Here is a 25,090-nt window from a genome sequence, read left to right on the forward strand (position 1 = left end):
ATAGGAGCAGGAGTAGGCCATTCAGCCCCTCGAGCCTGTTTCGCCATTCAATGAGATCATGGCTGATCATCCAAACTCAGTACCCTGTCCCTGCCTTCTCCCCATATCCCTTGACCCCTTTAGCCTTAAGAAATATATCTAACTCCTTCTTGAATATATTTAATGAATTGGCCTCAACTGCCTTCTGTGGTAGAGAATTCCACAGGTTCACCACTCTCTGGGTGAAGAAATTCCTCCTCATCTCAGTCCTAAATGGCTTACCCCTTATCCTTAGACCATGGAATTTGCTAGCCCAGAGAGCTGTGGAAGCTGCAACATTAAATAAATTTTAAATGGAGGTAGACATTTTCCCAGCAGATAAGGGAATTAGGGGTTACGGGGAGAGGGCAGGGAAGTGGACGTGAGTCTAGGTTCAGATCAGCCATGATCCTATTGAATGGCGGAGCAGGCCCGAGGGGCCGTATGGCCTACTCCTGCTCCTATTTCTTATGTTCTTATGACCCCTGGTTCTGGACTCCTCCACCATCGGGAACATCCTTCCTGCATCTAGTCTGTCTAGTCCTGTTAGAATTTTATAAGTTTCAATGAGATCCCCTCTCAATCTTCTAAACTCTAGCGACTATAAGCCTAATTGACCCAATCTCTCCTCATACATCATTCCTGCCATCCCAGGTATCAGTCTGGTGAATTTTCGCTGCACTCCCTCCATGGCAAGAACATCCTTCCTCAGATAAGGCAACCAAAACTGCACACAATACTCAAGGTGTGGTCTCACCAAGGCCCTGTACAACTGCAGCAAGACATCCTTGCTCCTGTACTCGAATCCTCTCGCTATGAAGGCCAACATGCCATTTGCCTTCTTAAACGCCTGCTGCACCTGCATGCTTACCTTCAGTGACTGGTGCACAAGGACACCCAGGTCTCGTTGTACTTCCCCTTTTCCCAATCTATTGCCATTCAGATAATAATCTGTCTTCCTGTTTTTGCCACCAAAGTGGATAACCTCGCATTTATCCACATTATACTGCATCTGCCATGCATCTGCCCAATCACCCAACCTGTCCAAATCATCCTGGAGTTTCTCTGCATCCTCCTCACAGCACACACGCCCACCCAGTTTTGTGTCATCTGCAAACTTGGAGATATTACATCTAGTTCCCTCGTCTAGATCATTAATATATATTGTGAATAGCTGTGGTCCTAGCACCGATTCCTGCGGTACTCCACTAGTCACTGCCTGCCACTCGGAAAAAGACCCGTTTATTCCAACTCTTTGCTTCCTGTCTGCCAACCAGTTCTCTATACAAGACAGTATCTTACCCCCAATCCCATGTGCTTTAACTTTGCACGCTAATCTCTTATGCGGGACCTTATCGAAAGCTTTCTGAAAGTCCAAATACACCACATCCACTGGTTCTCCCTTATCTATTCTACCAGTTACATCCTCAAAAAATTCCAGTGGATTAGTCAAGCATGATTTACCTTTTGTAAATCCATGTTGACTTTGTCGGATCCTGTCACTGTTTTCCAAGTGCTCTGCTATTACATCTTTTATCATGGACTCTAGCATTTTCCCCACTACCGATGTCAGGCTTACCGGTCTATAATTCCCCGCTTTTTCTCTCGACCACCTTTTTTGAATAGTGGGGTTACATTAGCTATCCTCCAATCCATGGGAACTGTGCCAGAGTCTATAGAATTTTGGAAGATGACCAGCAATGCATCTACTATTTCTAGAGCCACTTCCTTAAGTACCCAAGGATGTAGATTATCAGGCCCTGGGGATTTATCGGCCTTCAATCCCGTCAATTTCCCTAACACCATTTCCCTACAAATACTGATTTCAAGATGGGCCGAATGGCCTCCTTTTGTGCCGTAAATTTCTATGATTCTATGAGGGGTTAGGATCTGGAATGCACTGTCAGAAAGGGTGGTGGAGGCAGACTCAATCATGGCTTTCAAAAGGGAGTTGGATAAGTATCTGAAGGAAAAAAAATTGCAGGGCTACGGGGAAAGGGCAGGGGAGTGGGACTAGCTGAAGTGCTCTTGCACAGGCTCGATGGGCCGAATGGCTTCCTACGATGATGTAACCATTCTATGATTCTATGAAGGGTGCAGGAAAAAGCCTAACTAACATTGCACGCTGCGCGATGCCCCACTCCAGCAAGATCCAGCCCAGCATTTCATTAATAGTTTCTTGCCAAACCCACAGTGATAGAGCCCCTCTAGATTGATTGGGCTTGGTCTATTTTCTCTATTAGGAGAGCCTCTGGATGTTTTAAATGGAGTTTCTGCAAACCTCTATTCTTAATGTACCTCATTATTCCTACTGATGTGACTTTTTAGAAAAAAAAATTCTCAAAATGACTTTCATTCTGATTAATACGTCAGCCTGAGCGCAAACTGACACAAATATCAATAAAGATAATACAATCAATTGCACTTTAGTTAAAGCTTGATAACCGAATTTAACAGGCTAACAGCACAGCGGTGAAAAGGTTCACTCCGCCCACACATGTGATGGATTTTCCAGGTTTTCAGCCAGGCTGCTCCACGGGATGTCCTCTGAGGCGTAACATCCTACCTCAAGATAACAGCAACGTTTTATCTTACTCTGGAGCCATCAGTCCTCCTGCCAGCAAAGGATATTGGAGTCAGAGGTTATAAAAGAGCCTTGCCCAACCTACCTGCTGAAGGCACCTACTTGGAAGTGAGTGATTGTGCTTGCGAGGCGACAGATAGAAGGAAACCCAGTTAAAAATAAACCAAATACTGAGGGAAGAATTTTAACCTAAAGAAAAGGTGGGTTTGGAGCGTGAGGGTAGTTAAATTATTAAAAATGGGATTCCTGACCTGATCCCGCCTCCAGCCCGCCCACTTCCGGGACAACCAACCTGCTTCCAGGGGGCAGAACGTCAATTTAAATATTATAATGAGGCTGAAAGCCTCCTTTTTAACTTCCATTCTGTTTTTAACTGCATGTGGTTGGGTTTTACACAATTCGTCAAACCTGGCAGTTACAGCAAGACTTGGACTGCTGGATCCAGGAGGTAAGTGGCTTTATACCGACCTCCTGGATCCAGGGTCCCTGCCTAACCCACCCCCCCCGCGAACGGAGACCCCCCCCGCCCCACATGGGACCTTTGATCCCCCCCGGGCCTCCCCCTCGCTCCCGGGCCTCCCTGCTCCTACCCCACCGATGATGCTGAGATCGGTCACGATCCTCCGGTGGGCAGCCCCGATCTTCTCTTCACCCACCCCGATCATCCAGCCCCGATCCTCTCTCCCCACCCCACCCCCCCCCCCCCCGCACCCCCCCACCCCCCGGCAATCCTCTGCCCGGCCCCTGATCCCCAGTCCTCTCTTCCTCCCCCTCCCCCACCCCGATCCTTTTAACGAACGTTAAAGTCAGCAGGGCCTGTGGGAAATTCGGCCACCCCCAACCCACCTCCCTCCATTGTCCACGTGCACACAATTTCCAAAAACAGGCCGCCGGATAGCAGCCAAGAGCACGATCGCTGCAGGAATTACAGACTTGCATATTGACTCATCCCAGGCAGCACTCACTGACATTGGTGGTTTAGCAGAGGAGTGAAAGAATAGCTGGAATTCGCAGTCACCTGTGAAAAGCTGTTTCTATTCTGCAACAGTGAACGAGCCCACAGCGCCTAGCACAGCTTCTAAGGCCGATTTCATTAAAGTAATAATGCTTTCGACTTGCCAACTGTTAAGTGATAATTGGCAGATGTGTATTAGTTCTACCTTTCCCCAGTGTGAATCATCACTCCACTGGGCAATGAAGATTTGGTTCGCATCCACAGTAAATCATGTGAGTGACTCGCAGCACAGATGACATGTTTCTGTTCATTTTCAACAGTCACGAGTTACATTCAGCGCTGCTGTGATATTAAAATTTACTATTAAACAAAATTAATAGGGTATTGCAAATATTGGATGAGGTTTAACATCTAGCACAATTCACAGAACAAGTCTAGCTTCAACATGGCTGGGGAATATATTGGTAGAAAGATTTCGACTGTGTTATTTTCAGAACTCCTGTGCTGATATTAGCATTAAGAAATGAAACTGACAGAACTATGCACAAGTGCAGTATTTACCCAATGATATTAAGGCTGAAAGTCTCACAGTAACATAGTAACATAGAAGATAGGAGCAGGAGTCGGCCATTCGGCCCCTCGAGCTTGCTCCGCCATTTAATGCGATCATGGCTGATCATCCAAATTCAGTACCCTGTCCCTGCTTTCTCCCCATATCCATTGATCCCTTTAGCCTTAAGAAATATATCTAACTCCTTCTTGAATATATTTAATGAATTGGCCTCAACTGTCTTCTGTGGTAGAGAATTCCACAGGTTCACCACTCTCTGGGTGAAGAAATTCCTCCTCATCTCTGACATAAAAGGCTTATCTTTAGACTGTGACCTCTGGTTCTGGACTCCCCCGCCATTGGGAACATCCTTCCTGCATCTAGTCTGTCTAGTCCAGTTAGAATTTTATAAGTTTCAATGAGATCCCCTCTCATTCTTCTAAACTCCAGCGAATATAAGCCCAATTGACCCAATCTCTCCTCATACATCATTCCTGCCATCCCAGGTATCAGTCTGGTGAATCTTTACTGCACTCCCTCCATGGCAAGAACATCCTTCCTCAGATAAAGCGACCAAAACTGCACACAATACTCAAGGTGTGGTCTCACCAAGGCCATGTACAACTGTGGTGTGGAGATGCCGGTGTTGGACTGGGGTGGACAAATGTAAGAAATCACACAACACCAGGTTACAGTTGTAAGCTGTTGGACTATAACCTGGTGTTTCTTACATCTGTACAACTGCAGCAAGATATCCTTGCTCCTGTACTTGAATCCTCTCGCTATGAAGGCCAACATACCATTTGCCTTCTTTAACGCCTGCTGCACCTGCATGCTTACCTTCAGCGACTGGTGCACAAGGACATCCAGGTCTCATTGCACTTCCCCTTCTCCCAATCTATTGCCATTCAGATAATAATCTGCCTTCCTGTTTTTGCCACCAAAGTGGATAACCTCGCATTCATTCACATTATACTGCATCTGCCATGCATCTGCCCAATCACCCAACCTGTCCAAATCATACTGGAGTTTCTCGGCATCCTCCTCACAGCACACACGCCCACCCAGATTTGTGTCATCTGCAAACTTGGAGATATTACATCTAGTTCCCTCGTCTAGATCATTAATATATATTGTGAATAGCTGGGGTCCTAGCACCGATCCCTGCGGTATCCCACTAGTCACTGCCTGCCGCTTGGAAAAAGACCCGTTTATTCCAACTCTTTGCTTCCTGTCTGCCAACCAGTTCTCTATCCAAGTCAGTACCTTACCCCCAATCCATGTGCTTTAACTTTACACGCTAATCTCTTATGCGGGACCTTATCGAAAGCCTTCTGAAAGTCCAAATACACCACATCCACAGGTTCTCCCTTATTTATTCCACCAGTTACATCCTCAAAAAATTCCAGTAGATTAGTCAAACATGATTTACCTTTTGTAAATCTTTGTTGACTTTGTCCGATCCTGTCACTGCTCTGCTATTACATCATTTATAATGGACTCTAACATTTTCCCCACTACTAATGTCAGGCTTACCGGTCTATAATTCCCCGTTTTCTCTCTACCGCCTTTTTTAAATAGTGGGTTTACATTAGCTACCCTCCAATCCATGGGAACTGTGCCAGAATCTATAGAATTTTGGAAGATGACCAGCAATGCATCTACTATTTCTAGAGCCACTTCCTTAAGTACCCTAAGATGTAAATTATCAGGCCCTGGGGATTTATCGGCCTTCAATCCCATCAATTTCCCTACACCATTTCCCTACAAATACTGATTTCATTCAGTTCCTCCCTCTCATTAGATCGTATGTTCCCCGACATCTCTGAGAGGTTATTTGTGTCCTCCTTTGTGAAGATAGAATCAATGTATGTATTTAATTGGTCAGCCATTTCTTTGTTCCCCATTATAAATTCCCCTGATTCTGACTGCAAGGGACCTATCCTTGACTTCACCAATCTTTTTCTCTTCACATATCTATAGAAGCTTTTACTGTCAGTTTTTATGTTCCCTGCGAGCTTACTCTCATACTCTATTTTCCGCCTCTTAATTAATCCTTTTGTCCTCCTTTGCTGAATCCTAAACTGCTCCCAATCCTCAGGTTTGCTGCTTTTTCTGGCCAATTTATATGTCCTCTCCTTGGATCTTATGCTATCCCTAATTTCCCTTGTTAGCCACGGTTGCACCACCATTTTTGTTTAATTTTTATGCCGGACAGGGATGAACAAATTCTGTAGTTCATCCATGCGATCTTTAAATGTTTGCCATTGCCTATCCACCATCAGCCCGTTAAGTAACGTTCCCCAATCCATCCAAGCCAACTCGCGCCTCATACCATCGTAGTTTCCTTTATTTAAATTCAGGACCCATGTCTCTGAGTCAACTACTTCACTCTCCATCTTAATGGATATGGTGAAGGAGATGGAGGAGGAAGAGAATGATCCCACAGTCCCAATATGTTGGTGAGGAGGGAACAAGTCCCAACAAAGATTGGGGGTGGAGGGGGTTGGGGGGAACAGGCAAATACAATGACGCAGAAGATGAGGGAAGGGAAAAGAGATATTACCCCACTGCCTCAACACCCTAACTAAGGATTGGGTTGAGGAAGATGAGGAGTGAGACCCACCACTTCTCTGATTTGCTCATTCATGTTATGGTATATGGTACAAGTATCATTCAACACAGTTGGTAAAAGTATAAAAAGAAAGAAAGAGTTAGAACATAAGACGTTGGAGAAGGAGTCGGTCATTTGGCCCCTCGAGCCTGCTCCGTCATTCAATAAGATCATGGCTGATCTGATCTTGGCCTCAACTCCACTTCCCTGCCTGCTCCCCATAACTCTCGATAAGACTTGCATTTCTATAGCGCCTTTCATGACCACCGGATGTCCGAAATTGCTTTACAACCAATGAAGTACTTTTTGAAGTGTAGTCACTGTTGTAATGTAGGAAACACGGCAGCCAAATTGTGCATAGCAAGCTCCCACAAACAGCAATGTGATAATGACCAGATAATCTGTTTTAGTGATGTTGATTGAGGGATAAATATTGGCCAGGACACCGGGGATAACTCCCTCGCTCTTTTTCAAAATAGCGCCATGGGATCTTTTATGTCGACCTGAGGGAGCAGACGGGGCCTCGGTTTAATGTCTCATCCAAAAGACGGCACCTCCGACAGTGCGGCACTCCCTCAGCACTGCACTGGGAGTATCAGCCTAGATTTTTGTGCTCAAGTCTCTGGAGTGGGATCCACAACCTTCTGGCTCAGAGGCGAGGGTGCTACCTGTTAAGTCCGTGAATGATTGAGACACGGACTAGCAGGAGAAAAACAAACAGAACTTTACTGGTGAAAGGCATAAACGAATCTAACAAAACAGAGGCTCTCTAGCGCCGTTTATACAGGGGTGGTCACTGCCGGTACTGCAGTCTGAGACCAGTTATTCTCTTAACGGTACATACACAACAATTCCTCCCCTTTTAGATAGACAGTACATAACATTCATTTAACAACTAATGATAACGAATTACAATCACAATTACTGTTGCTAGATACATTGGTTAAGTTTAAGCAATTATAAGTTCAGTCTTTGAGGAGACTTCCTGATTCTGTCTGGATAACGCCTCTTTGGGGTATCAGGTTCTTCTGGCAATGTTGAGTCGGAATCAATGTCATTGTTTGGTTCACCTGCTTCCAATATTACCGGGTCTGCGGTAGCTGCAATTGGAACGTCGATTTCATTACCAGGTGTATCAGATCGTGGTGTGGAGTTGACGTTTTCCAGTGACTCTAGAATCTGGTCAGCATGTGGTCTTACAATGCTCTCCCCAATGTCCACGGTATACGTGAGAGGTCCTTGTCATGTACAAATCGTTCCTGGCTGCCATTTCTCAGTGCGGTAGTCCCGGGCCAAAACTGGTTGACCTATCTTAAAACTCCTGGTCGGCCTTTCATTCATATTCTGAAACTGCCTGTTCTCCACATCTCTTCGGACGTTTGGCTTAACCAAATCCAAGCGGTATCGTAGTCTTCGATTGAAGAACATCATGGCTGGAGCTTGGTTGGTAACCGCATGTGTCGCATTCTGCTAGGCAAACAAGAAGTTGTCCACCTTGTGTTGTAGGGGTATATCTTCATTACACATTGCCTTGATAGCCTTCTTGAATGTTTGGACAAACCTCTTGGCCAATCCATTAGTGGCTGGATGATATGGGGCAGATGTGTAATGCTTAACACCATCGTTCTTTAAGAACCTCCGGAACTCTTCAGACACAAACTGTGGTCCATTGTCAGAGCAAATCTGTTCAGGCAGCCCATTCCTGGCGAATATGGTTCGTAAAACTGTGATAGTTTTTTCCGTGGTGGTTGAGGACATTTTTATTACCTCTGGCCACTTTGAATGTGCATCCACCGCAATTAAAAACATCGAGTCCATGAAGGGACCAGCAAAATCAATGTGCACCCTTTGCCATGGAGATGAGGGCCACTCCCATGGATGCAGAGGAGCTTGTGGTGGGGCGTTTTGGACCTTCTGGCATCCTGCACAGCTCTTGGTCATCTCTTCGATTTCTCTATCGATTCCCGGCCACCACACAAACGCTCTGGCTAAGCTCTTCATTTTTACCCCACCCAGATGACCCTCATGAAGCTCATTGAGCACTCTATCCGTCAACTTAGGTGGAATTACTACTCTGGATCCACACATCAAGGTTCCTCTGCACACTGACAGCTGTTCTCTTCTCGGCGAGAATGCTGGCAGCAGTGGTTCGCCATGTGCTGGCCATCCCTTCACCGTTAAATCATAGACCCGTGATAGTGTCGGGTCATTCCGTGTTTCCTTTTCTATGTTTGCATTCGTCACAGGGAGACATTCGACTATGGTCGAGTGGAATAACTCCATTGGATCCACTGCAAGGTCTTCTTCTTCCACCGTCGGCAACGGTAGACGTGACAATCCATCAGCATTTCCATGCTGTTTAGTTCCTTTGTACTCGATGCCATATTGGTGTGCCCCTAGGAAAAGGGACCATCTCTGCAGCCGTTGTGCCGTCATTATCGGTACGCCCTTCTGAGGGTTGAAAATGGAGACAAGAGGTTGATGAGCGGTTAGTAGAGTAAATTTTTGACCGTGCAGATAGTGATTGAACTTCTTCACCCCCCACACTAGGCTGAGGGCCTCTCTGTCATTCTGGGCGTAGTTACGCTCGGCAGAAGTTAACGAGCGTGACGCAAAAGCTATCGGCCTCTCCGAACCATCAAGGAATTTATGTGACAGTACCGCCCCAATGCCGTAGGGAGACGCATCACACGCCAGCCTGATTGGCAGTGCTGGGTTGTAGTGAGCCAATACTTCCTTTGAAGTGATTAAGTCCTTACTCTTCTGAAAAGCACGCTTACAATCATCGCTCCATTTCCATGCTACCCCCGTTTGTAGCAGGGCATTTAGTGGGTGCAGAATTGTCAACAAATTCGGCAAAAACTTATGATAGTAATTCACCAACCTGAGGAATGACCTCAGCTGCGACACATTTTCAGGCGCTGGGGCCTTAACAACCGCTTCAATTTTGTCAGGGGACTTATGTAACCCCTCTTCATCAATCACGTGGCCACAATACGATATCTGTTTCTTAAAAAATTCGCACTTGGGGCGGTTGGCTCGCAGCCCATGTTCCCGTAGTCTAGTGAGCACCTGTTCTAGGTTGTTAAGGTGTTCACTGTCATCTTCACCTGTTACAAGGATGTCGTCCAAGTAACACTGAGTCCCCGGAATCCCTTGCAGGACTTGTTCCATCGCTCTTTGCCATATCGCCGGAGCCGATGCTACTCCGAATACCAGTCGATGATACTGGTAAAGACCTTTGTGAGTGTTTATCGTGAGATACTTCCTAGAGGACTCTTCAACCTCCATCTGCAAATATGCTTGTGCTAGGTCAATTTTTGTAAAACGCTTCCCTCCAGACAGCGAGGCGAAGATGTCTTCTATCCTTGGAAGAGGATATTGTACTGTGTGAAGGACAGGGTTCACCGTCACCTTGAAATCCCCACAGATGCGAATCTTCCTTGGCTCTCCGGACTTATTGGTTAACGTTTTCTTCATGACAGGAATGATGGGTGTCGCCCACTCGCTCCAGTCGACCTTAGACAACACGCCCGCCTTCTCCAGATTCTCCAGCTCTGCCTCGACGGCTGGGCGAATTGCATATGGTACCGGTCTCGCTTTGAAAAACTTGGGAACTGCATTCTCTTCTATTTTTATCGAGGCGGTTACGCCTTTAAGCGTGCCCAGTTCTTGTTGAAATACCTCTTTGGCGTTAGCTAAGATTGTTGACAATCGTCCAGGAGTGACGTCTTCATCTTTTTTACCGTCCACCGTCATTGTATGAATGGAATGCCAATCTAAGTTTATCTTCCTGATCCATTCCCGTCCCAATAACGGTGGTCCACCATTTGGCAGTATGTAGAGATACAATTTCTGTATTTTCTTGCCATTGTATTCGACAGGCACCCTTATTTTTCCTCTGGGGTATACTTTTTGCCCTGTATACGTCGTCAAGACGATGGATGTCTCTCTCAAGGGTATGTGTGAAAATAGCCGCTCGTAGTCTCGTCGATTCATGACGGTTAGCGCTGATCCTGTATCCAATTCCATTTTAACTTGGGACCCTGCTATCGTGAGAGTGACCCAAATGGTTCGGTGATCCTCTTTTGCGATTACATTGTGAAGTTTGAGACAGCTTAGTCTTCTGTTTCCGGATTCACTATCGATCATCTGGTCTTCGGAACTACTGTCCGTCATCTTTTGTACTTTCTTGTACGGTTCCTTAGTAGCCTTTTTGTTGTCGCTGGTCTTCTTCCCAGACCTACAAACTCGTGCAATGTGTCCAATCTTTCCGCATTATCTGCATATTTTGTCTTTGGACCAGCAGTCCTTCTGGTCATGGTTAGTTCTGCCGCAGCGATAACATTTTGCAAATCCCCATGTCATTTCGTGGGTGCCGTATTCCTGTGGTTTTTGTTGAATTTCTGCAGCTCCCCTGGCTGCTGCTTCATACGATATTGCCACGCTGAAAGCCTTGTCTAGCGTCAGCTCTTTTTCTGCGAGTAACTTCTTCTGTGTTCCTTCACTCAGGAGTCCACAGACAAATTTGTCCCGTAGGGTATCTGCCAGTCCTGCTCCGAACTGGCAGTGCTTTGATAGCTTGCGTAGTTCCGTAAGATACTCAGCATTGCTCTCATCTTTGTGCTGAGTTCTCCTGTGGAATTTAAATCTTTCTGCTATCAACAGCGGTGCAGGGTTTAAGTGCTCCTGTAGAACAGCAACAATTTCGTTAAAACTCTTCGCCTTCGGTTTGGCTGGAGTAATCAGGTCCCGCAATAGGCCATATGTTCTAGCGCCCATTAAGTTTAACAATATCGATGCCTTTTTCCCCTCCGCTATATCGTTTGCCTCGAAATATACCTCGACTCTTTCCACATACGTGGTCCAGTCCTCTAATGTATTATCAAAAGCAGTGATACAGCCAGTCTTCGGCATCTTGCAAATCTAAAATGGCGCCTCCCGCGCTTTGCCTTCTTCTCCGATTTAACAAAATGGCGCCTCCCGCGCTTTTCCTTCTTCCCCGCTGTTGTTAGCGCTGCTTTCCACGGTTTCCTGCACGTTAAATATTAATTCGTTTTCTTTTATTATCTTCCCGTCATGGAGCGGACCCTCTGGGACACTTCCCTCCCTCTTCTGAGGTCCGAACGCTGCCCAGCTTCGAAACACCGGCCGCGCCCTGTATGCTCCACCCTCTCTCTCTCCTTGCTTCCCGACTCGCTGCCCGGCCCCGTTGCAGCCCAGGAAGGATCAGAGCACTACCTGCCACCAGCCCGATTAGCTGGGAAACCACGGACCGAGGAACCCAGCCTGGCTCTGGACAGTCTCTCCTGCAAGTTTTGAAATCGATGATTGACGGTCGACGCCCGTTTCTCGAGTTTCAATGGCCTATTTTTTTTTTTTTCTTCTGGCTCCGACCTTCAACACGTCGTCGGAGCTGCTGCTGAGTTGCAGGTAAGTTCGTTTCTAACTCGTCGCCAGTGTTATGTCCATGAATGATTGAGACACGGACTAGCAGGAGAGAAACAAACAGAACTTTACTGGTGAAAGGCATAAACGAATCTAACAAAACAGAGGCTCTCTAGCGCCTTTTACACAGGGGTGGTCACTGCCGGTACTGCAGTCTGAGACCAGTTATTCTCTTAAAGGTACATACACAACACTACCCACTGAGCCACAGCTGATTTAGACCCAATAGTGAAGTAAATATTTCCCATTGGATGTGAATATTATCTGCTTCTGCTAAGTAAAGAATACTTTGTATAAAGCAGGGTTATTGGACTGGATTCACATGTAACCTACCACTCCCAGGGCTATATGTTCTTTATCATCACCGGTAGCTGGTACACGAAGTGTCGGTTGTCTGGTCAGTGTTGCTAGCAATTGATCACACAAAACATATGAATAGATTTGCAGCATAGATTCTGTCTCCGCAAAACCTGTTTGTGAAAATTAATGAGCAAAGAAGCCAAATGGTTCAATATTTTAGAGAAATGCCAGGGTGCCACCAACTCACAAGATACATCACTGTGAATTAATAGGTCTGTCAAAAGTATCAGGCACACAACGAAAAATATCACATTTTCTAGGAACTAGTCATCTCTTATAAATGAATTTTTCTGGCAGAAGTGAGCTACCGCATGCCACCACTCACCCTTCACAGTCTAGAGCAAGATGGGTGGAGGCAAGTGCTGGCTGCCTGTAAGCAGTTATGTTGTCAGGAATCTGTCCTGTGTGCCACATAGAATTAAATAGAATCTACAGCACAGAAACAGGCCATTCGGCCCCTCTGGTCCAATCTGGTGTTTATGCTCCACACGAGCCTCCTCCCACCCTACTTTATCCGACCCCATCAACATAACCTTCTATTCCTTTCTCCCTCATGTACTTATTTAGCTTCCATTTAAATGCATCTATACTATTCGCCTCAACCACTCCCTGTGGTAGCAAGTTCCACATTCTCACCACTCTCTGGGTAAATTGGTACTAATAATACTAATATTGGTTACATAGAAACATAGAAGATAGGAGCAGGAGTAGGCCATTCGGCCCCTCGAGCCTGCTCCGCCATTCAATGAGATCATGGCTGATCATTCAAATTCAGTACCCTGTCCCTGCCTTCTCCCCATATCCCTTGATCCCTTTAGCCTTAAGAAATATATCCAACTCCTTCTTGAATATATTTAATGAATTGGCCTCCACTGCCCTCTGTGGTAGAGAATTCCACAGGTTCACCACTCTCTGGGTGAAGAAATTCCTCCTCATCTCTGTCCTAAATGGCTTACCCCTTATCCTTAGACTGTGTGACCCCTGGTTCTGGACTCCCCGACCATCGGGAACATCCTTCCTGCATCTAGTCTGTCTAGTCCTGTTAGAATTTTATAAGTTTCAATGAGATCCCCTCTCATTCTTCTAAACTCCAGCGAGTATAAGCCCAATCGACCCAATTTCTCCTCATACGTCATTCCTGCCATCCCAAGTATCAGCCTGGTGAATCTTCGCTGCACTCCCTCCATGGCAAGAACATCCTTCCTCAGATAAGGTTGGGTTAAGGATATCAACAATGGCAGCAGCCATTTGTCTGTTCTGCAGTTCTGGAATGGAATAGATCTTTACATAAAAGCAACAATTCATAAAGAATGTTTTTGTTATATGTAAAAATACTGTCAGAGATTTGGACATCTTCATGATATTGAACCATACAGAACAGGAAGGTCCCACATTCCTGTCCCTGGTCTCTGCTTAGGTAGCTGTTGTCAGGCAAGGTGCTCATTGAAACTGGCCTTAACATCAGCAACTGGGGAGGAATAAAGGAAAACTCAGCTCAGAAGCTTCTCCTCTCAGATAGCCTGGAGACGCTCGCTCTTCAAAGCTCACACATCAGGGATGGCCACTTGGATGAGGTCCCAGTGCCTGTGCAACCATAAGCCAGCTGTGGACTCTCTGCCTCCAGGAGAGGAAGAACAAGGAGAGAAAGTCAGAGGAAAACCTGGAGGAGAATAAAAGAAAGCGGGGTGGGGTGGGGTAAAGAGCGGATGAAAACCTAAGTAGCTCCTTATCGCTCATTCCAAAAATCAGCCTAAAAGTCAATGTTTGATTATCCTGTCTGTAGCTTGTTGAAAAATAAAAATGATTTGAAGAGTATTGTATTCAAGGTTTTATTATTGAGGAGCCCGACGGTGCTAATAACCTTTGCTTTACAACAACACGTCTATTGGCTGCAGGCTGCTTAGCATTCCCGGAGGCAGGAAGTTCAGTTTGTTTGATTTATTAATGATATAAAGCATCTGTGTTATCTGTTATTCAGAAGTGACCGAGGGAGTTATTATTTAAAAACATAATTCAGGGATTTCCCGCCCACCTCCCCACCCCCACTGAGCTCTCCAAAGATATCTTAACAGAATCAAACCTGAACATTTCTGCCTGTGGTAAAATTTAATGTTCAGTAACAGTAACACAACACACCAAAAACCATAGCAGTGACTAAGTGAGATCTCACTTGTAGCAATAATGGCTTTTGAAATTACCACTTTAGCTATGAGGAAAGATTGGATCGGCTGGGGTTGTTTTCTTTGGAACAGAGGAGGCTGAGGGGAGATCTGATTGAGGTGTATAAAATTATGAGGGGCCTAGATAGAGTGGATAGGAAGGACCTATTTCCCTTAGCAGGGAGGTCAATAACCAGGGGGCATAGATTTAAAGTAATTGGTAGAAGGATTAGAGGGGAGTTGAGGAGAACTTTCTTCACCCAGAGGGTGGTGGGGGTCTGGAACTCACTGCCTGAAAGGGTGGGAGAGGCAGAAACCTTCATCACATTTAAAAAGTACTTGGATGTGCACTTGAAGTGCCGTAACCTACAGGGCTACGGACCAAGAGCCGGAAAGAGAGATTAGGCTGGATTTGCTTTTTTTCGGCCGGCAGACACGATGGGCCGAATGGCCTCCTTCTGTGCCGTAAATTTCTATGACTCTATGCTTGGAGATATTAGCGTATCAGTACTTGATGCAGCCAGATGAAATTCCTTTGCCTGCTATTTTAACAGAGGTATTAACCTATAACAAACAGGCTAATGTTAAAATAAGAAAAGGCATGTCATCTGAATATGTTAAGTGCACGTACTCTAATATCACAAGCAACGATTCCTAGGCCAAAAATACTTGCATTTATAGAATGCCTTATCACATTCCAATGGGTCAGAGCCTACCACACAATTACTTTTACAGTGCAGTGACTTGCTGTCGTGTCAGCTGTGGCTCAGTGGGCAGCACTCTCTAGGTGGGAGGGGCTAGGAGTGAGCCAGGTGTGACTGGTTGCCAAATTGCAGCTGGGTGTTGGAGGAAGTTTTGTAAAAAGTTGGTGGAGGGTTTTGGGGTTTTGTTTTCAGGTTTTAGGGCCTTTTTGGCCCACAAAAAACAGCCAGATGGCTGCTGAGGGGTCTGGAGTGCCGGGCCCCTCAGAGGACAATATTCCCAAGAGGAATTTTATTAGGGAAGAAATTGTGGTGGGAAGGGGGAAAAAAAGGCCCAAAGATTTGGGCCGGGACCTCAGGAGGTTTGGTAAAGAAAATACAGTGGTGGTGCAATGTGAAGAAAGGAAGATTCGAGCCTGGGATATAATCCAGGCGGTTCATGAGGACTGTGGTGAGGGAAGCTGTTTTGCCTGCCGACCAAAACCAAATGTGGGATTTGACGTGACGGTCAGTGGCCGTGAGGAGGTGGAAAAACTACTGCTCAGTCTGAAAGTTGGGGAGAAATTTTTGGAGGTGACTCTGCTATATTCAGAGGAGGTGGTGGTTTCATTTTTGAACTTGTCTGTGTACATCGAGGACGAAGTGCTGAGCAAAAAGTTGGAGTCGTGGGACATTAAAATCTGTTCCGAAATAAAGAGGAGGTACTATCCGGGAACACGGGTAGCAGATGGAACCCGATATGTAAAGGTGCAGTTCCCAGAAGGGGTGAGGTTTTTGCCTTACAGTATGAAGTTCGAGACACTGGAAGGAGAACAGTACTTTCGTGTGCTGCACGATAACCAAGTAAAGGTGTGTTACTATTGTCTGGGACATGACCATCTCGTAAGAAACTGTCCTGATTTGTATTGTTACAATTGTGGTGAGTCGGGACATATCGCACGGAGCTGCAAGGCGGAGAGCTGTGGGGTGTGTCGTAAAGGCCCCGCCCGCTGTGAGTGTGTGGCAGAAGGGAGCGAAATGAGTGATGAGGAGATGGGAGAAGGAGCAGGAGAGGAGTGTGGAACGGCCGGAGGTGCGGTGCAGTCGGAGGACACAGCCGGTAAAATGAAGGAAAAAGGAGCACAGGAAGAGGCAGAGGTTGGCGGAGCGGAGGTCGAGATGGAGATGGTGGAAAACACGGCGAGTGCTATGGAGGGGAACAAAGACAGCAGCGGTCGGCAAGGATCGGGTGCAGACTCGAGCCTTAGTGCAGTTCGGCTCCCCCTGGGGAGTCTGGTGTCTGCGGGGGGAGAGGAGGCAGGAGCGGGGTGTGTGGTGGAAGTGAGTGCTCCGGGGAAAAGCGGGGAGTCGGATATTTTGGTGAGCGGGAGGGGGCAGGGCGGGGAGAGGGTGCAAGAGGCAGGAGCCTTAAAGGGACAGCAGAATGGGATCGGCGAGATAGAGACGTCAGAAGGGAACAATTTAGGTGCGCCATTGTCCCATGGAGTGAGGGAACAAGGTGCAAGGGTCAGAGGTAGAGACGTGGTCGAAGGGGGCGGCACAGTGGGAGAAACTGCGATAGCAGGAAGACTCTCTATGGGAGATGAAGTATCTGACGGGGAACAGGATTATGTATCTGACGGGGAGCAGGCACAGGGGGTTGCAGAAGAGCTTGAGTGTGAAGAATTAGAGGGGGACAGAGACATGGAAGTCGGGGATGGGGTGGCATCATGTGGAAAGGGAAAGGTTAGTGAGGGGCAGAAGGAGGGAGAAAGGGCAGCTCCTGGGTCCAAACTTAAGGCAAGGAAGAGGCTGAAACAGCAGGGAGAGGTCAAACAGGAGGGGAAAAAGAGCCAGAGGCTGCAGGAAAAAGCAACAGCTGGGCGAAAAGTTGAGAAGGAGCATGAGAGGAGGGAAGAGCCAGAGATTAAATGATGGGGAGATTATTGGGCATACTTCCCTTCTTTGGAGCCATGATTACATTGGTCTCGATCAATGTGAACGGACTGAGGGGTGAGAAGAAATTGCAGCAGTTGTTGCAGGGTTTTAAAGGCACGGACTTGTTGTGTCTGCAAGAAACCTTTTGGGATAAGGATATTCTAGAAAGAGTTCAGAAGGTTTGGAAGGGAGAGGTGTTTGCAAGTTGTGCAAACAATAACCGTAGAGGGGTGGCTGTTTTGGTGAGTCCGTCCATAGAAGAGAATGTTGCCTTGGTGGACAAGGACACTGAGGGGAGATTTTTACGGCTATGGGTAAAATTGGAGGGATTTAATTGCAATCTTTTTAATATCTATGCACCGAACGACCATTGCAAGCGTCGCGAGTTTTTTCGGGGGTTATTCACTGAAGTGGCAGAGGTGGAAAATCCTTGTATAGTGGGGGATTTTAATGTATTTTTATCTTGGATGGACATTTCAGCCCAGATGACTTATAAAGAGGATAACTCCAGAGGGATGATTATAAAAATGATGGCAAATTTAAATTTGAGAGACTTATGGAGGGACCGGAACCCCATAAAAAGGGAGTTCTCCAGAGCAGGTTGGGTGGGTGATGTTTTAAAACAGAGCCGAATAGATTTTGTGTTAATGCGGGAAGGGTTAAGTTCGGAGGTGATGGAGATTTATTATAAAAAAGTATTTTTTAGTGGTCACTCGGCTTTGGTTCTTAGAATTAGGAACAGCAGAGTTAAGATCGGTTCAGGGATGTGGATTTTAAACAATCAATACCTGAAGGAATGTGCTTATAAAGAAGGGATTATAAATATAATAAAGAATGCTCGGAAGGAACTTTTGTTCTTGAAAGAAAGAAGAGTTTGGTGGGACAATTTCAAATATGAGGTAAAAGTTTTTTCGGTACGTTATGGGAAAAAGAGGGCGGCAGCTAACCGGCATCGAGAAGAGAATATAAACATAAGGTTTACGGATGTCTGTAAAGCAGTTGACGGAGGGGATAAGGGAGCTGAGACTAAGTTCCGGGTGCTAAAGGAAGAGTGGGAATTATTGCAAGCTGAAAAATGCAAGGGGGCCATTCTCCGTGCAAAGGCTAGAGATGCATTGGAGGGCGAAAGATGCACTAGATATTTTCTAGAGCAAGAGAAGCTGCGACAGAGATTATCGTTAATTGAGGAGTTGAAGGTTGGGGAGAAGATCATTCATGAAAGTGAGGAGATTTTGGAGGCGGCTAGCAGCTTTTATCAAGAGCTATATGTGATGAAATATATGCCTTCATCAGCCCATGTGTTTTACCTGCTTGTATTGTGTGAACCGCCCCCTTTTGTTCCTATTGTGTGTATTGGCTACGCCCCTGTCTTTTGCCATATAAAGGTCTCAAGAGCTGCATGAGTCATTCCTACCAGACAAGCCCGATGTGGGAAGACCTGTAATGCTGCAATGTTCTTAGTGATTAAAAGCCTTCAGTTGAATCCTTGTCTTTGAGTTATTGACGGCGTATCAATTTTAACCACTAAAACACCAAGATGGATCGACTCCTGAAACCAGAGCGCTTGGATCTGGACCCCCATGCCTCAGACGCAGCCACACAGTTCGGACACTGGTTCCAATGCTTCGAATTTTTCATTGCAAACTTATCCACCGCCATAGCAGCCGCAACCGCTACCGGAGACATGAAACTGGGAATCCTGCGAAACTGGGTGAGCCATCGGGTCTCCCCTCTCATCCAAGATGCCACCAGCTACGGGGATGCCTGCACCATTCTGAAGGCCCACTACGTGCGGCCAATAAACGAGGTGTACGCCAGGTATCTTCTGACTACTCGCACGCAGCGGCATGGTGAGTCACTAGAGGACTTTATACTAAGCCTAAAAGTACTGGGCAGAGACTGTAACTGTAAGGCCGTGTCTGCCATCGTGTACACGGAGGAGCTGATTCGAGACTCCCTTATTGCGGGCCTCAGTTCAAATTACATTCGGCAGAAACTGTTTGAAAAGGAGGGACTGGACTTAAAACAGGCTATAGATATAGCGCAATCGCTGGATATGGCCCAGAAGAACTCTGAATCCTGTTCCCCAGGCCACGCGGCCCACTCCGCCTCGTGCGCGCCGTGGGGGCCGCCATCTTGGAAGCCATCTTCACCTCCCAGGTGTCAGGCCAGCCCAGCACCATCGGAGCCCCAGCCTCCACCCAGGAGCCCCACTACTGCCGCGATGCAGCGGGGCCCGAAATGCTACTTCTGCGGCCAGGACAAACACTCCAGGCATCTGTGCCCAACGAAGGGCACCACCTGTTTTAAATGCGGTAAGAAAGGACATTTCAGCAAAGTCTGCAGAGGGAACCCCGCCTCCAACTCCACCACCGCCGCGTGCGAGCCGTGGGAGCGGCCATCTTGGAAGCCATCTTGTCCACCCTCATGGAGTCCACCATCTTGCCCCGACTACACGGACCTCCAGGACCCACTGGTGGCCTCGATCACAGTGGATCAATCCAGGCCGCATCCGTTGTCTAAATCGATGATGGACATAGAGGTAAACGGGAACAAGGTTAAATGCTTGTACGATAGCAAAATACTGCAGATGTTGGAAATCCGAAATAACAACAGAAAATGCTGGAAAAACTCAGCAGGTCAGGCAACATCCGTGGAGAGAAATTTGAGTTGACGTTTCGGGTTTGACCCTTCTTCAAAACTGGAGAGAAAAGGAACTAGATCGAAGGCAGGGCTGCGATCGGACAAAAGAATAAAAGAACCAAAAGAAGTAAAAGAGATTAGAAGCTAGACGAGATGGTAATATGCTGGGATTAGGTGTAAAGTGTACTGGCAGGGCAAAAGATAGCTGCCAGGTGTGAGAGAGAAACAAAAGGAAAGCGGGGGGGAGGAAAGGAGTGGAAAAATATAAGTAAAAATGAAATAGGGGCCGAGGTTATGATCTGAAATTGTTGAACTCGATATTGAGACCGGAAGGCTGCAGAGTGCCTAATCGGAAGATGAGGTGCTGTTCCTCGAGTTTACGTTGAGCTTCCGTGGAACAGTACAAGAGGCCAAGGACGGTGAGGTCCGAGTGGGAATGGAGCGGTGAATTGAAATGACAGGCGACCGGAAGCTCGGGGTCACCCTTACGGACTGAACGGAGGTGTTCCGCAAAGCGGTCACCCAATCTGCGTTTGGTCTCCCCAATGTAGAGGAGACCGCATCGTGAGCAGCGAATACAGTATACTAGATTGCGAGAAGTACAAGTAAATCGCTGTTTCACCTGGAAGGGGTGTTTGGGGCCCTGGACAGTGGGGAGGGGGGAGGTATAGGGGCAGGTGTTACATCTCCTCCGCTTGCACGGGAAGGTGCCAGGCGAAGGGGAAGGGCTGTTTGGGGTGATAGAGGAGTGGACTAGGGTGTCTCGGAGAGAGCGGTCCCTGCGGAATGCTGAAAGGGGAGGGGAGGGGAAGATACGTTTGGTGGTGGGATCACTTTGGAGGTAGCGGAAATGCCGGAGGATGATCCGTTGAATGTGGAGGCTGGTGGGGTGAAAGGTGAGGACAAGGGGAACCCTATCGTGGTTCCGGGAGGGAGGGGCAGGGGTGAGGGCAGAGGTGCGGGAGATAGAACTGACACGGTCGAGGGCAGTGTCAACCACGGTAGAGGGGAATCCTCGGTTGCGGAAAAAGGAAGACATGTCTGAAGCACTGGTGTGGAAGGTGGCATCGTCGGAGCAAATACGGCGGAGGCGGAGAAACTGGGAGAATGGAATAGAGTCCTTACAGGAAGCGGGGTGGGAGGAAGTGTAGTCCAGGTAGCTGTGGGAGTCAGTGGGCTTGTAGTAAATATTGGTCGATAACCTATCCCCAGAGATGCTTGATTGACTGCGGGAGCACCGAAAGCTTTATTCATCCTAGCCTGGTAAAACGACTTTCACTAACGATAGTCCCCACACAGGGCAAAATCGCCATGGCCGATAAGACTCATACCTCAAAAATTACAGGTTTCTGCGCGGTTATGTTGTCGGTAAAAGGCAATGATTACAGAGATTTTAAACTATTGATAATGCCAGATCTCTGTGTGAGCGTGATCTTGGGTCTGGACTTCCAGTGCCACCACCAAAGTATCACGCTTACCTACGGTGGGTCCCAGCCACCCCTCACAGTGTGCGGTCTGGCTACCCTGAAGGTCAAGCCGCCCTCTCTGTTCAACCTCGCACCCAACTGTCGACCCATAGTGACCAAGAGTAGGCGGTACAGCTGGGAGGATAGACGGTTCATTGCGTCGGAAGTAGAAAGACTCAAGCGGGAGGGTATCATCGAATGCAGTACCAGCCCGTGGCGCGCCCAGGTAGTAGTAGTTAAGGGTAGCGAAAAGAAGCGGATGGTGATAGATTATAGCCAGACGGTTAATCTATACACCCAGCTAGACGCCTACCCTCTGCCCCGCATAGCGGATATGGTTAACCAAATCGCGCAATACCGGGTGTTTTCCACCATCGACCTAAAATCGGCATACCACCAGCTCCCCATTAGGCCGGAGGACCGTCCATACACCGCCTTCGAGGTGAACGGACGTCTCTACCACTTCCTCAGAGTCCCCTTTGGGGTAACGAACGGGGTCTCGGTCTTCCAGCGGGAGATGGACCGCATGGTCGATGAGAACCAGTTAACAGCCACCTACCCATACCTAGACAATGTCACCATCTGCGGCCACGACCAGCAAGACCATGACTCGAACCTCGCGAGATTTCTGAAAATCGCCCTCATACTCAATCTCACCTACAACGAGGATAAGTGTGTCTTTAGCACCACGCGCCTCTGTATCCTGGGCTGCGTGGTGGAAAACAGGGAAATCGGTCCGGACCCCGACCGATTGCGCCCCCTACGGGAGCTACCCCTACCAAAGACTCCCAAGGCCCTGAAAAGGTGCCTGGGGTTCTTCTCCTATTATGCCCAATGGGTCCCCAATTATTCCGACAAGGCCCGACCCCTCCTGAAATCAACGTCCTTCCCGCTCACGGCCGAGGCCCATGCCGCCTTCAACAGCATTAAACACGACATTGAGAAGGCCGCGCTGCGGGCAGTGGACGAAAACATCCCTTTCCAGGTCGAAAGCGATGCGTCCGACTTCGCTTTAGCAGCCACCCTCAACCAGGATGGGCGGCCCGTAGCCTTTTTCTCAAGAACCCTCCAAGGGCCCGAGATCAGGCACTCCTCGGTAGAGAAGGAGGCCCAGGCCATAGTGGAGGCAGTGCGGCACTGGAGGCACTGCCTAGCCGGCAAACGCTTCACCCTGCTTACCGACCAGCGGTCAGTAGCCTTCATGTTTAACAACAAACAGAGGGGGAAGATCAAGAACGACAAAATTCTCAGGTGGCGGATCGAACTCTCCACGTTTGAGTACGACATAATATATAGGCCGGGGGCCCTCAACGAATCCCCCGACGCCCTATCACGAGGGATGTGTGCCAGCATCCAGGGGGACAGGCTACAGGGCCTCCACAATGGCCTCTGCCACCCGGGGGTCACCCGGCTATTCCACTTTATAAAATCCCGTAACCTGCCCTATTCCATCGAGGAGGTCCGGTCTATGACCAGGGACTGCCGCACCTGTGCGGAATGCAAGCCCCGTTTTTTTCAGGCCCGACCGAGCCCACCTGATCAAAGCTACACGGCCATTCGAGCGCCTGAGCTTAGATTTCAAGGGACCACTCCCCTCCACCGACCGCAATGTGTACTTTCTCAACATTGTGGACGAGTACTCCCGCTTCCCATTCGCCTACCCCTGCCCAGATATGACCAGTGCCACGGTCATCAAGTGCCTCGGCAACCTGTTTGGCATGCCCAACTACATCCACACTGACAGGGGGGCGTCGTTCATGAGCGACGAACTGCGCCAATACCTGCTGTCGAAGGGGATAGCCACGAGTCGGACCACTAGTTATAACCCCTGGGGTAATGGGCAAGTGGAGAGGGAGAACGCGACAGTGTGGAAGGCGGTCACCTTAGCACTAAGGTCTAAAGGCCTCCCCACCTCCCGCTGGCAGGAGGTCCTCCCAGACGTACTCTACTCGATAAGGTCGCTACTGTGTACTGCTACTAACGCCACTCCCCACGAGAATATGTTTGTTTTTCCCCGCAAATCAACCTCAGGAGTATCCCTACCCTCGTGGCTCTCCACCCCAGGGACAGTCCTGTTACGGAAGCATGTGCGGGGCCACAAAACGGATCCCCTCGTGGAGGCAGTACACCTACTCCACGCAAACCCACAGTACACGTACGTCAAGCACGCCGACGGGCGTGAAGACACCGTGTCCATAAAGGACCTCGCCTCGGCAGGAGGCGACGACGACGACCCATCACCACCACCCCCAGAAGAACCTCCACCATCCCCAGAGGTATCCTCACCGCCCCCAGAAGTACCTGCAACACCCCCAGCACATGGGTATGCCCAGGAGGGCACCACGGACTCCCAGTCGGAACCCGAGGTACTGTTGCGACGTTCAGGAAGGACTATCACACCCCCAGACAGACTAAATCTGTAGAAGGGGTGAATGTGATGAAATATATGCCTTCATCAGCCCATGTGTTTTACCTGCTTGTATTGTGTGAACCGCCCCCTTTTGTTCCTATTGTGTGTATTGGCTACGCCCCTGTCTTTTGCCATATAAAGGTCTCAAGAGCTGTATGAGTCATTCCTACCAGACGAACCCGATGTGGGAAGACCTGTAATGCTGCAATGTTCTTAGTGATTAAAAGCCTTCAGTTGAATCCTTGTCTTTGAGTTATTGACGGCGTATCACTATATACAAAAGAAGACATTTCCAATTTGGAGATGGAGAAGGTTACTGCTTTTATTGAAAAGGGTTTAAAGGAGGATGAGAGAAGCATGTGTGATAAAGAAGTAGGATTAGCGGAAATAAAAATAGCAATAAGTGGAATGAAGGGGGGGGGGGGGAAAGCCCAGGGTCCGATGGACTAAGTGCAGTATTTTATAAGGAATTTTTTGAGATTTTAAGTCCATTGCTCTTAGAAGATTTTAAGGAAATTAAAATTGAGGGAAGCCTGGCCCCATCTATGAGGAGAGGTATCATAAGCTTAGCTTATAAAAATAAAGGGGATAGACGGGATCTGAAGAATTGGAGGCCCATCACACTATTAAATGTGGATTATAAGATCTTGGCAAGGGTTATGGCAAATCGTTTGAAGGAGGTGTTACCGGAGATAGTTTGGCCCTCTCAGTCCTATGTAGTCATAGGCCGGGACATCGCAGACTCTGTGGTCTCAATCCGAGATGCGATAGAGCTCACACAGACACAGAACACACAGAAACCCCACAGTGCAGATAGAGGCCATTTCGGCCCATCGAGCCTGCACCGACACATATCCCACCCGATCCCCGTAACCCCTACACCAACACATATCCCACCCTATCCCCGTAACCCCACGTATTTAATCCCCCTAACACTAAGGGTCAATTTATCATAGCCAATCAACCTAACTCACACATCTTTGGACTGTGGGAGGAAACCGGAGCACCCGGAGGAAACCCACGCAAACACGGGGAGAATGTGCAAACTCCACACAGACAGTCGCCCGAGGCCGGATTTGAATCCGGGTCCCTGGTGCTGTGAGGCAACAGTGCTAACCACTATGCCACCATGCTGCCCTGGAAGAGAGTGGGAGGGAGGCTTATGTATTAAAGATAGATCAAGAGAAAGCCTTTGATAGGGTCTCTCATGAGTTTTTATTGAAGGTTTTGGAAGCATTTGGTTTCAAGGAAAATTTCATTCAGTG

General features: G+C 47.9%; 1 protein-coding gene across 2 annotated transcripts in view; it reads left to right on the top strand.

Annotated features, from left to right (window-relative positions):
- The first annotated feature begins 15,488 nt into the window (after positions 1 to 15,488).
- Positions 15,489 to 25,090, top strand: part of LOC147103454 (uncharacterized) — a 95,352-nt gene continuing 85,750 nt past the window's right edge. The window contains exon 1 of one of the 2 annotated variants that reach the window (XM_085963053.1): positions 15,489 to 16,238. In XM_085963053.1, the coding sequence (XP_085819179.1) occupies positions 15,621 to 16,238 (618 nt within the window). In that variant the 5' untranslated portion in view covers positions 15,489 to 15,620. The remainder of the gene's footprint in view (positions 16,239 to 25,090) is intronic. The other variant, XM_085963054.1, reaches the window with a different exon arrangement.

The sequence above is a fragment of the Somniosus microcephalus genome, chromosome 20 (assembly GCF_052327205.1).
Source record: "Somniosus microcephalus isolate GS21.2 chromosome 20, FLI_Smic_1.0, whole genome shotgun sequence".
Taxonomy (NCBI): domain Eukaryota; kingdom Metazoa; phylum Chordata; class Chondrichthyes; order Squaliformes; family Somniosidae; genus Somniosus; species Somniosus microcephalus.